The following is a 12,030-nucleotide window of genomic DNA, read 5'->3' as shown; positions in this document are numbered from 1 at the left end:
TATGTTACATCTTTGATGATTAAAAGGAATGTAGGCCTATATGCAAATTTCAAGACAGAATGTTTATTGCACTTGTTTCATGTTTGACTAGAATAGGCATTGTAATTTTGCCAGTTTGTGTTTAATTTTGTATTGTTACAAAAGCAACTTTGTGCAATAAAAATGTTAATTAAGATGATTTAGTCAGAGCCCATATATGTATGTCTCTAATTATCTGGACCCCAGAAGGGGAAGAGGGTTGATGTCAGGACCTCTTGCACTTTTAGTTGAAGACCCCTGAACTATACCATCTATGCTATAAGGGTCGCCAGATGGCTGGTAGCCACTGACCAAGTTTCATTCTCTGAAATTGGATTCAACACAGGATTTCATGTAGTGCTGATGATGTGGAAAACCTCCAACCAAACTGTCCTCTCAGGGAACTACCTGCTGGTCCATGACACTCCCCATTTTCCTATTTCTCTTGGCTTATATGTATCAGTGTTAACATGGAATAGACAAAAACTAAAAGGAAAACAATATCTGGACCGCTTAAACCAAGCTTAAGTTCTGAAAGTGACACAAAATATCAGCAGCCTGCAAAGATGAAACCGGTGACGACAGTCTATTAAACAGTTTGTATAGTTTTTGTAGAGGGGGTGAAATGAAATATTATCACTAATAATAAAAGTTGGATTGTTTGATAAGCCAAAATCTTCTCTCTTTATTCAAAATGTTATATTTGATACAGTGGGCATGCAGTGAGTGGAAAAGCAGGCAGCTAAGTGAGTAGAAGCTTGTTGAGGTAAACAGACCCGAGATCAGCTGATGGCATTAGTGAACAGTAATACTCAGCTAATCTTATCTTGCTGCTGACCAAAATAGCCTCAGTCTGCTCGTTACAATGTATACATGTATACATTTATATAATACAAACAAAACAATACAGTAGAACTGTATACAATATACACATACACACACGCCTGCTTTTATTTTTTGTTATTTTTACACTTCAAGAGGAAAGTCAAGAAACATTACCACATGATGTCAGCGGTCACTGAGACTTTGTGATGGTCAATGTATTAAATTCCTGTTTTAACTCATGAGTTGTATTATGAAAGTTATTAATTAAAGCGACTTTTAGACCGATGTCGATTACGAAGCGTCAGCTCGTTTGAACAAATTATAAACATGCAGTGCAGTAAAATAGTGCATGTATCACCTAATCTCCTAACACCTGTCGCTCTGTGAACCTGTCAGCCGTACCATTGCTCCGATACTTACCATAGTAGCGTCCCGGTGCTGCAGCCGCAGCCACTCTCTCGCTGTGAACCGCGGCTGATCTCCCCGGTGTGTACCGGTGTGGCGCCATGACGTGCGGTGCGTTGCTGTCCGTGCACAAAGGAAAGATGAATGAAGCGGCAGCAGACCGTGCTGCTCCTCCCCTTTCCCTCTCTCCTCCTGTCTTCTCTCCTGCTCACTCATCTCCTCTCTCCTTCTCCAGTCGTATCTCCTTTTGTCCCCTATCCTTTTTCATATTGTCTCCTCCCACCTCCTCTCCTCCTGACTCCTCTTCTCCCTCATCCTCTTCTCATGCCTCCTCTCCTTATTTCCTCTTGTCTCTATCTTCCTGACTACTCTTCTTCTCTTCTTCTGTCTCTTCGCCTCCAGACTCAGCAGCAGTCGTGGCAGCGGTTTGACCCCCTTATCCTCCATTCACTATGAGTGAGAGGTGGTGGTGGACCTGTGAGCGGAGCAGACATTGAAACTGGTTTTCTGTTCCTGTTCTCAGATCCTAACATGGTATGAGACTGAACCATGATATCGGTATTGTGGTTTCTGAATGAATGGCACCTTCCATCAGTTAGGCATGGAGTGAGGATAGTCTGGCCGGATAATCACATCATTGTTGTTGTGCCTTTGGGCATTTATATGTTAAAATTAATGTGTCTATCAGAAAATATTTAATATTCACATTACAATAATTATAAACATTAACTTGATATCAAAGTTTCCTTGGGGCACTATACCTTTCAAAGAATGGGATTAGATTGCCGTGTTACTGATTCAGTCCCAAAAAAGTAAAATCATGGCACTTTTCTGGGGAAGAATTACTTTAAAATTAGGAACTGGGAGGGTTTAGCTGAAATAAATCTGTGCCTGATTGTCTCAATGGGCGTGGGTACAGCCCCAGTTATCTAACAGGGGGAGAGCCTTGGTTTAAAGCAACTTACCTGCCTCCATGCTTTTGCTCTGGCACCAATAAAATGTTGGCGAACTTCCTGATACCATTGAGAGAGAAACATAAACAGCTCAGGGCTCTCATTTATAACCGTTGCATATTCACAAAACGGGGCCTGAAACATGTGTACGCCAGTTCTCAAGCAAACGTTGGAATTTATCAAAACAAACTTGACGGAAATTTTGCGTATTTCCACGCAAACTCTGACCCATGCGTACAAATTTTTTGGAGACGGGAAACTGGTGATGCAGATGTGAGGTGGTGAGACAGATTATTGATCCACTTCATCATTTACATTAAAACCAACAGCTTTAGTTGTGCTCGTGCGACATATGCGCACCACACAAACCTTTTAATTGAAAAATTTATAAAACAACTTTCAGCAAAATAAGTTCAGATCCCACTAAACAGACTAGTTACAGAGCCGAGTCATTAACAGTTTTTAATAATGTATTTTAACACTGTGTGTGTATTATCAAATCGCTGCAGTGAACATGCATGACTGTGACATCAGGCGCACAGAGCACACAGCGCGCACTGGAGAAACTAGGAAACTCTACAAATAATATCCCAGAGTGGAGGTTAGTGAGGTAATCGGTCCAATGCTCTAAATCAGTGGTTCTCAAAGTGGGGGGGGGGCGCGCACCCCTGGGGGGATGCGGACACCCTCCAGGGGGAAACAATAAAAGCTCCCTCAGTGGCGAAATGCTGGACTGACACAAACAAATCAAATACTGTTTCGTTCCTGATCCACCAATCAAAAGATGAGTGTTATCATTTGAACGCGAGTTGCACATACGCTTCCGGGTATAAAAGTAACTGCAGGCATGGTCAGCGCTCACCCTCACTGAGACGACACCCTGCTGAATTTGTGCGATTGCTCTTGTTTCCTCTATAATTCAGATATTAATTGCTTTATAAACAGTCTTTTTAAAGACTCACTCCTTCCTTAGTAATACCTTCCTGCACTTGCAGCAGGCCTATTCGTAGCCTAATCTAAGGAGTAATTTGCTCCACAGTCTTTTTTAGAAAGCTCATAGCCGCAAGAGCTAGCCTTCTAGCTAGCTAACATCTTCAAACTGCAGCTAGCCCTTTTCTCCTTAACACCTACCTTTACATCTTCAATAATCCACCGTGTTGCAACAAATAAAACACCAGCACTTGAATACTATTCTGTGCTGTCCCTGTCTACATTGTGTACCGTCTTGTTAGGAACCATTACCTAGCACAGGCTTATTCATTATTCGTGTGCAAGTCACTCACAGCCACACATACAAACACACTCACAAGACCACAATGTTGCAGTTAGAACTTTATTAACATCACACACACTGTATCAGCAAACAAACACAACTATGGACAAGTTTCTGATTCGTAAAAGTCAGGCAACCGATGCGCCAGTTGCGAATAAGCCAAAGCTTCGCAAATATGACGAGAGCTATTTGCTTGTGTTTTGTGTGCTGAGGTGCTGGCAAATGACAGCATGAAGCCATGCAAATTAAAAAGGCACCTCGACACCAAACACCCCGACTTGAAAAAGAAGCCTGTGGACTTCTTTAAAAGGTAAACGTGATGGCCTCCAGCAACAACAATCCACCCTCTCCAAGCATAGCACTCTCTCCAAGCTATCTATCTATCTATATTTTGTGGTGTAGTTGAGGGCAGTGGTGGCTGACGGCTCGGGAGGGGGGGCAACTACCCCTAACCACCTTTGGGGGGGCCCAGCTTGCAAAAGTTTGAGATACCCTGTTCTAAATAAATAAATACTTCCGTGACACTGGTGCGTGATTCTGCGTGATGGATGCACGCGAATTGAGGGATGAGGGTTCAGCGATGTCTGATCAGCGGATATAGATTCTATTGATCTGTGTTCTGTGATCTTTGTGCTGAATTGAGTCCAATATCACACAGATCGACCGACGGAACCAAACAATCCCAGTGCAAACACAAGCATATAATAATAATTCTAGATTGAGGACTTCACAGCTGTCTCTGAATTTAATAATCCTGCAGTTTAAAATTGATTAAAATGCGAACCGACAATACAACAAGTTCCCTCAAATTTTGATTAGATTTTTGACCTAGACCTTTGAATTGGATTTTTTAAATGTATTTCATGCTCCGTTCTTTCTATCGTACTCACTCTCACACATTGTATATTCAATAGTGGCAGCAGAGTATCAGTGGATTTTCTTTGTTAGTGACATCACTGCTGTCCCTTCACATCGACCTCACCAACAACACCTCAAGGTCAGTGTCAGTAAGTTTCACTTCCTCTTCTCATCGCTTGATGCCGTGACTCTGTAATGATTCGCCGTGGAAACCCATTGGTCAGCAGCCTATTATTCATGATGTGCTTTGCATTGACCATTTATGGTTGAAAGTGGGCTTGTGGAGGGGGGACTGCGCAGATCCAAGTACGAATGTTTGCATGCAGGTGTGCATGTGCATGGTTTTATTAATCAGAATTTTCTTTTGCTTAGGCCATTTCCGGCTTTTGTGCACAATTACACTTTTAGTATGAATCCCACCCACTGTTTTATAAATGAGACCCCAGAACTGATACTATATCTATGCTGCTTCATAGAGTGAAGAATCTGTCCTTTCAAGCACCTTTTCTCCTGTATCTAGATGGGATGGACATTTCACAAACTTTAACCAGTCTGTCCTTCAAGCCTTCATGAAAAGCCCAATGCTCAGTTTTATCCATGTGTAGAGATGAGTTTGGACCAGGGTCATTCCCATAAGGCAGCTGGAAGTCCTTGTACAAACCTCCCTTGGAAGCAGTGGCGGTTTTGAACTGCGAACTGGGCAGACGCCCGGGGCACCTTCTCATGTCACATGGGGAGGCGGCACGAGCACTTAAAAAAAAAAAAAATAGGCATCTGGCCCGCGAAGCGGTTTTCTATTATCTATCATATCACTGTGTGTGGAATTGGCAAATTGGCGCCCCCTGCAACTGCAGCGCCCCTGCTTGATGCTGTGTGAGAAAGGGGAAGGGGAGGGGGCGCGGGGGACAGTTCACCTCTGGGTCTCCCAAATGGAAAGGACAAGGGGGGGATCCACTGTGTAGAGCAGTGATGGATGTAGCGATTGTGAATGCATCGGTTAAATAAAAAAATAATCACATCACAAGGCTTAAGGAGTAGGCTACGTGGGGCGGTCGGCGGTGTTTAGGCTGCGGTGCTAACGTTTACGTTATCTTCGTCTGCTTTATAGGCAACCCTCTCTCTCCTTCAGTTCACTCTCTGTGTGGCTGTAGGTGTGTGTTCATGTGTGTTTGTTTATGTGTACGTCGGTGCGGAGCTCCGCCCTTCGTCAAACAGAGAGATGCACGACGATGATGCTATATGATGCTATATGCTGCTTTATACTATATAAATAGTAGGGGAAACACTGGCAGATGCTCCCAGCACTTTCAAATCATGTCCAAATTTATGTCCTCCTCTGTGCAGATCGACCACGATGTCATTGTACTCATGGATGATGCAGAACGATAGATCCCTTCAATTTCCTTTTCACAACAATGCCTGCAGTGCCTGATTTGGAGGACCTAATCAAATTGTACTTCAGACTTTCTTTCAGTAACAAGGAAATACTTGCAATTTTAGCACATTACAACCAGACAGTGATAAGTGTCAGAACTTTAAAGAGAGTTTGTAGAAGACTCGGTCTGTTCAGGAGGAAGAACAAGTCTGACATGGAAGAAGTGCTGGCTTTTGTCCAACATGAGGTTATGACTAATGGACAGATGCAAGGTTATCGCTGGCTACATCTTCGAGCAGTTCAGAGAGGATTTGTTGTGTCACAAGACACCATAAGACGCATCATCAAACTGGTTGATCCACAAGGTGTAGAATTGAGAAGAGCACGGCGCTTGAGAAGACGTCAGTACAGCTGCAGAGGGCCAAATGCACTTCGGCACATGGACGGCTATGACAAGCTAAAACCCTATGGCATTGCCATCAATGGCTGCATAGATGGTTTTAGCCGTATATGTGTTATGGATGGAGGCCTTTACCACAAACAGTGATCCCAAAGTAGTTACAAGTTACTTTACCAGAACGGTGTCAAGCATAGGTGGATGTCCAGAGAGGATTCGTGCAGACAGGGGAACAAAAAATGTTTGTGTTGAAGAAATGCAGATGTTTTTGCGGAGAAACCATCCAGACAGTTTTGCAGGAGAGAAGAGTTTCCTTTATGGAAGAAGCACAGCAAACCAGTGCATTGAAGGATGGTGGGGTACCCTTCGCAAACAGAGTGCGCAGTTCTGGATGAACTTATTTAAAACTTTCCAGGATGATGGTCATTTCACAGGAGACTTTTTTTGGACTGTGATTGCAGCGGGACTGCTTGGCATGTCATGTTGGGGTTGTCCTTCGGGATGCTTACCCTCATCAAATGCTGCTAGAGACTTTAATCTTTAATCTTGAAGACTTTAATCTTGATGATGTTTTCCTGCAGGTGGCATCTAATGCACTTCTGTCCGTCCTGGGAGAGGGATCCCTCACATGTGGCTCTCTCTGAGGTTTCTACATATTTTTACCCTGTTAAAAGGGTTTTTAGTAGTTTTTCCTTACTCTTGCTGAGGGTTAAGGACAGAGGATGTCACACCCTGTTAAAGCCCTATGAGAGGAATTGTAATTTGTGAATATGGGCTATACAAATAAAATTTAATTGATTGATTGATTGACTTTTTGGACAAAAGTCTAATCCAGTTCTGTTTCATGAATCTTGTTCAGGTAAAAATATTTCCTCAACCTCTGAAATGAAGTTGCTGTAGGTTGTATTGGAATTGTAGTAGTTGTTGTTGTTTGTAATTATTCATTAAATTATTTATTTTTGATTTTGGCATTTTCTACACCTCCATATACAATACAACACAGCAACCTAGGCCTCAGTATAGACAGGCAACAGTTAAGTGTTGCAAAACCTATTTCACATTTCTGTATGTACTGTGCTTCTTTCTATGCAGGATGAACTTGACGAGGTTGTCATCACATGGAATTCACACAAAATCAGACCAAGATCAAGTGGTGACATGGCATCGGTCGGCCAGTTGTGATGTATTCATTCCCAGAGCTGCACAGTGCTGAGGATAGACTCAAACCTGTTTCCATGGAGGAGGTCACTGTGTGTATGGAAGAGTGCACTCCCAAAGGCGAGTTTCCTTGTGATGAAACCGTTTTTGAACTGTGTTGTCTCCTGATGGAGGAGAATGGGTGGGATGCTCCTGCAGATCCACTTGCTGCGGCTGATCTGTACATCATGTTAAGAGACGAACTGCTGCAAATAATTTGAGAAATGGAAGACATCTAAATAAAAACATGAAGTTTTTCCCAGTCACATGATGTGAAAGTACTTGTCTTATCTAGATTATTATTTTGGCAGGAGGATCGGTGTCACGGCTGCCACACTCCGATGCCTTGCTGAGACCGGTGCCGTCCCCCACCACCTCCAGGAAGCTCCCCACTGCGTAAAAACGCAGCGCGGCCAGGAGCTGCACCTCCGGGCTGAGGGCAAAATTGCAGCGGGTTTCCCTCTGGATGTGTGGTGACACTCGCGTGACGAGGCGTTGGATCTCCACACGGGGAAGCCGGTACTTGGAGTGGACAGCCCGGTCCGACAGCACGTTAAGTGGGGAGAAGTGCTGACGGATGGCTTGACTTCACGAAGACGAAAGGCGGCTCACTTGACCGTAGTCGACTGCGGTCAAGTGAGCCGCCTTTCGTCCTAAGCATCAACGAACACAACCGCGAGTAAACAGAAAATAAATAAACATGTTGTCGCTTGTGTAAACATACTTAACTTATCTGCAAACACACAAACAGCTAAAATACCATGAGTAAATCGTTAAACTGTAGCGATTTTTGGGCTGACGGGACCTCCTCTGAGTTTAGAACTACAGCGGTCGCCATGACAACAAGGCAAACTGCGACAGTCACGTTACCAGGCGGCTACTGCCATCTATTGGCGAAAAGTAGCAACTATACTACTCCAGCCCAAAATCAGGTGAAATCAAGGTGTGTGCAGATCAGCTGGCAGATGTGTTCACAGACATCTTCAACCTGTCACTGCTCCAGTCTGTAGTCCCTGCATGTTTTTACGAAGACCATCATTGTCCCTATTCCCCAAAAAAACTAAAATTCTCTGCCTGAACGACTACCGCCCAGTAGCACTCACTTCCATCATCATGAAGTGCTTTGAGCGGCTGGTCCAACCATTCATCACCTCCTCCCTCCCTGACTCTCTGGACCCTCTTCAGTTTGCATACAGGTCAAATAGGTAGACTGCAGATGCCATCTCCCTCACCCTCCACACTGCCCTCTCCCACCTGGACCAGAGGGACACATATGTGTGAATGCTGTTCATCGACTACAGTTCAGCATTCAACACCATCGTGCCCTTGAAGCTAGTCACCAAGCTCAGAGACCTTGGGCTCAACATCGCCCTCCGTGAGTGGATACTGAACTTCCTGACGGGCAGACCAAAGGCGGTGCGGATCGGCAGGACCACATCCTCCACCCTGACTCTCAACACCGGTGCCCCCCAGGGCTGCGTGCTCAGTCCTCTTCTGTACTCCCTGTTCACGCATGACTGTGTGGCCACCCACAGCGCCAACACCATCGTTAAGTTTGCTGATGACACCACTGTCATAGGCCTGAACACCGGCGACGATGGAAGACGGCCAGACAGCGGCTCTTCTTCCTCCGCAGGCTGCGGAAGCTCCACATGGACTCCAGGATTCTCTGCAACTTCTACAGGTGCACCATAGAGAGCATCCTGACTGGCTGCATCACCGCCTGGTATGGCAGCTGCACCGCCCTGAACCGTAAGGCTTTACAGAGGGTCGTGAAGTCTGCCCAGCACATCACCAGGACGGCGCTACCATCCATAGAGGACCTCTACACCCAGCGATGCAGGAAGAAGAGCAGCCGGATTATTAAAGACCCCCTTCACCCCAGCCATAAACATTTTTGCCTGCTGCCATCTGGCCGACGGTACCGCAGCATCCGGGCCCGCACCACCAGGCTCAGAGACAGTTTCATCCCCCAGGCCATAAGACTTTTAAACTCCTCTCCGTGACATATTTGCATATTTGCACTATTGTTGTTTTATTTTCTCCTCTGCTGTTCACGGACGTAATTTGGGGGGGGGGACACAGGGGACATGTCCCCTGCGCTTTTTCAAAAGGCCGTTCTGGTCCCCTGCAGTTTTCACCGTCCGGAAACCATGTTACGCTATGGTAAACAGAGACTCGTCAGGCACTAGGACCAAGCCGAAACGGCCGCTCGAGCTGAAGCCAGTTTGCTTTCGTTTAGACCTGCCCACAAGCTCCTCCATTGGCTCTGCATTCCTTGTGTGATTGGCCGTCCCCGCTGTCACTCCATCAGGTTATAAACAGCACCAGGACGCACACCGGTCTGCCAGTTGGGGAGGAGGCCGTGTTAATCTTCCGCTGTAAGTTGGGCGTTTGTTTTGCCTGGGCCACGTCAGCTGGAAGGATTGTAATATCAGAGGTTTCATTTACATTAACATTTGAATCGGTGTGTGTGTGTTTGGTAATTAGGCGCAGCCAGGATGTCTAAAAAAAGAAAAGTGGACATAAGAGACTTCTTTCAAAGTCAAAGTGTAAGTTACTCAAAGAAATGCGTTACACCATCCTGCGACACCTTCACTGGCTCCCAATAAAGCAGCACGTCCACTTCAAGATCCTCCTCATCAATTACAAAGCTCTCAGTAATCTTGTAAAGTGTATTTGAGTTTTATTGAAAGTGCTGATAAATAAAATGTATTGTTGTTAAAAAAAGGCGCGAAAATTTCTGGAGGAAAGCAGAGGTACCAGTTTCTATCAATCGCTCTAAAAACCCCATTTCCTAACTTTAGCCGACGTTGTGCAGACATATGCAGACGTTCAGGAAGAGCTCAGGATGCTCACAGTGAAGCCGGTTCAATGATAGGAACTAACTACAGTTTGGCCAAAAATGCTTCGGTTTCAGTGGTTTGTCTCTCAGCGGTGTCAAATGTCACAGGAGCCGCTGCGGGTGACTGCTCTGCTCTGATTGGTGGGCTCCACCAGGCCCTGACAAAATTTCTTTAGAAATGTTCTAGTTGTTGTTATTATTATTATTATCATTATTATTATAACAGTAGAGCCTCAACAATGCAACGGATTTTAAAAAGCTTATATTTAATGCCAAAGAGATACACTTATTTTCATGTATTATTTTTTATGTTGAAAGGCAGCAACATGTTATGTTGTAAAACACTAACAATGAAAGATTTAGGGAAAAATACAATAAAACCTCGGATTACAAATGTGATTTTATACATCAATACTCATAATAATTGTGAAAAAAAAAGTTTTTTCCTCTATAACCGTATCATTAAAATTGATGATTGTTGCACCCCAAACTGTCCCACTGCTCATGTCATGCATCAATATATTTTTGTCAGGTGACGGATAGTAGAGATGCAGAAGGAGATCTAGGAGGAGAGGCTGGAGGAGGGAGAGCAGGAGAGGCTGGAGGAGATAGAGGAGAAGAGGCTGGAGGAGGGAGAGCAGGAGAGGCTGGAGGAGATAGAGGAGAAGAGGCTGGAGGAGGGAGAGCAGGAGAGGCTGGAGGAGGTAGAGGAGAAGAGGCTGGAGGCTCACAGGTGAGGTTGAAAGAATAAACATATGTTAGTTATGAGATTAAACATTGTGACAAATGTTAGGGTGATGATAATCTGTATCAGAGCTTTCAAAGTTCAAACATCAACAACAAAGTTCAACGTCATTATTGTAATTAATTAAATTATAAGTTGCTCATAGATATTCCACCTTTTGTTATGTCTATCTTAGCTGGATCAGCAGCAGCCAGGGGTCAGTGGATGCTCAGGCAATAAAGGAGAACAAGGTGGAAGAGCAGGGCCAGATCAGATAACTCAGCCATATCAGCCCAATCCAAAAGAAATAGCGGTTCAAAAACTTGCAAACAGAACCCTACATTTCCAAGAGAAATGGTTTAAAGAATTTCCTTGGATTCATTACAGTCATAGTGTGAATGGAGTCCTGTGCTTTTACTGTGTAAAAGCATTTCAACTTGACAAGTCTTCACTGGCGAAAAACACTGATTCAGCATTTGTCTCTGCTGGGTTCAGAAATTGGAAAAAGGCTGTGGAGAAATTTACAGATCATATAAAAAGCAAGTCTCATAAGCTTGCAGTTACTACACATTGTCAAAAAGCAAATCCAATTAATTCTTAGCTTTCTAGTGCATTGGCAGCATCACAGCAAAAGGCAAGGGCATGCTTGATGAAGATCATGAGCTGTGTGCAATTCCTAGGCAGACAAGGCCTGGCTCTCAGAGGCAATGAATCTGAGGAAGGAAATCTTTCTCAGTTACTCAAGTTGAGATCAGATGATGACTCCGTGCTGTTCGAGTGGCTTAATTCACGTTCTCATGATTACACAAGCCCCAAAATCCAAAATGAGATGTTGAGCAGAATGGCAAACTACATTGTCAGAGATATAGCCACTGAAATCAGATCACAACCACAGTTGCAATACTCCATCATCATTGATGGAAAATTGGTGCTACTGAGATGGAGTGAAGTTGACTAACAAGGTGAAACACAGAATTGGGTGATAATGTTTTGCTACATGCTTTACAACCAGACAAACCAAAAAAGGGAACAGTAAACTTAAAAGTAGCAACAGAAAACTAGAAGAACTACTAGAAAACACAGTGAACTGAAGAGTTTTATAAAAAATATTTGTGTCCCCCCCACCTCTGAAATCAAAGTTTCGTCACTGCTGCTGTTTA

The 12,030-nt window shown here is 44.2% G+C and overlaps 1 protein-coding gene and 1 long non-coding RNA gene across 2 annotated transcripts in view; one reads left to right on the top strand and one right to left on the bottom strand.

The window, feature by feature from the left end:
* Window positions 1–1,351, bottom strand: part of LOC128455259 (choline transporter-like protein 5-A) — a 45,815-nt gene extending 44,464 nt beyond the window's left edge. Inside the window, exon 1 of the mRNA XM_053438942.1 lies at window positions 1,264–1,351. Coding sequence (XP_053294917.1) covers window positions 1,264–1,351 — 88 coding nt within the window. The remainder of the gene's footprint in view (window positions 1–1,263) is intronic.
* An 8,162-nt stretch (window positions 1,352–9,513) lies between these two features.
* LOC128454044 (uncharacterized) lies at window positions 9,514–11,311 on the top strand. The gene is made up of 3 exons (XR_008341590.1): window positions 9,514–9,682; window positions 9,792–9,853; window positions 10,679–11,311. It is a non-coding gene; the product is annotated as an uncharacterized LOC128454044 (long non-coding RNA).
* Window positions 11,312–12,030: the final 719 nt, after the last annotated feature.

This window comes from Pleuronectes platessa, chromosome 13, assembly GCF_947347685.1.
Source record: "Pleuronectes platessa chromosome 13, fPlePla1.1, whole genome shotgun sequence".
Taxonomy (NCBI): Eukaryota; Metazoa; Chordata; class Actinopteri; order Pleuronectiformes; family Pleuronectidae; genus Pleuronectes; species Pleuronectes platessa.
This window is presented reverse-complemented; position numbering and strand designations above follow the sequence as displayed.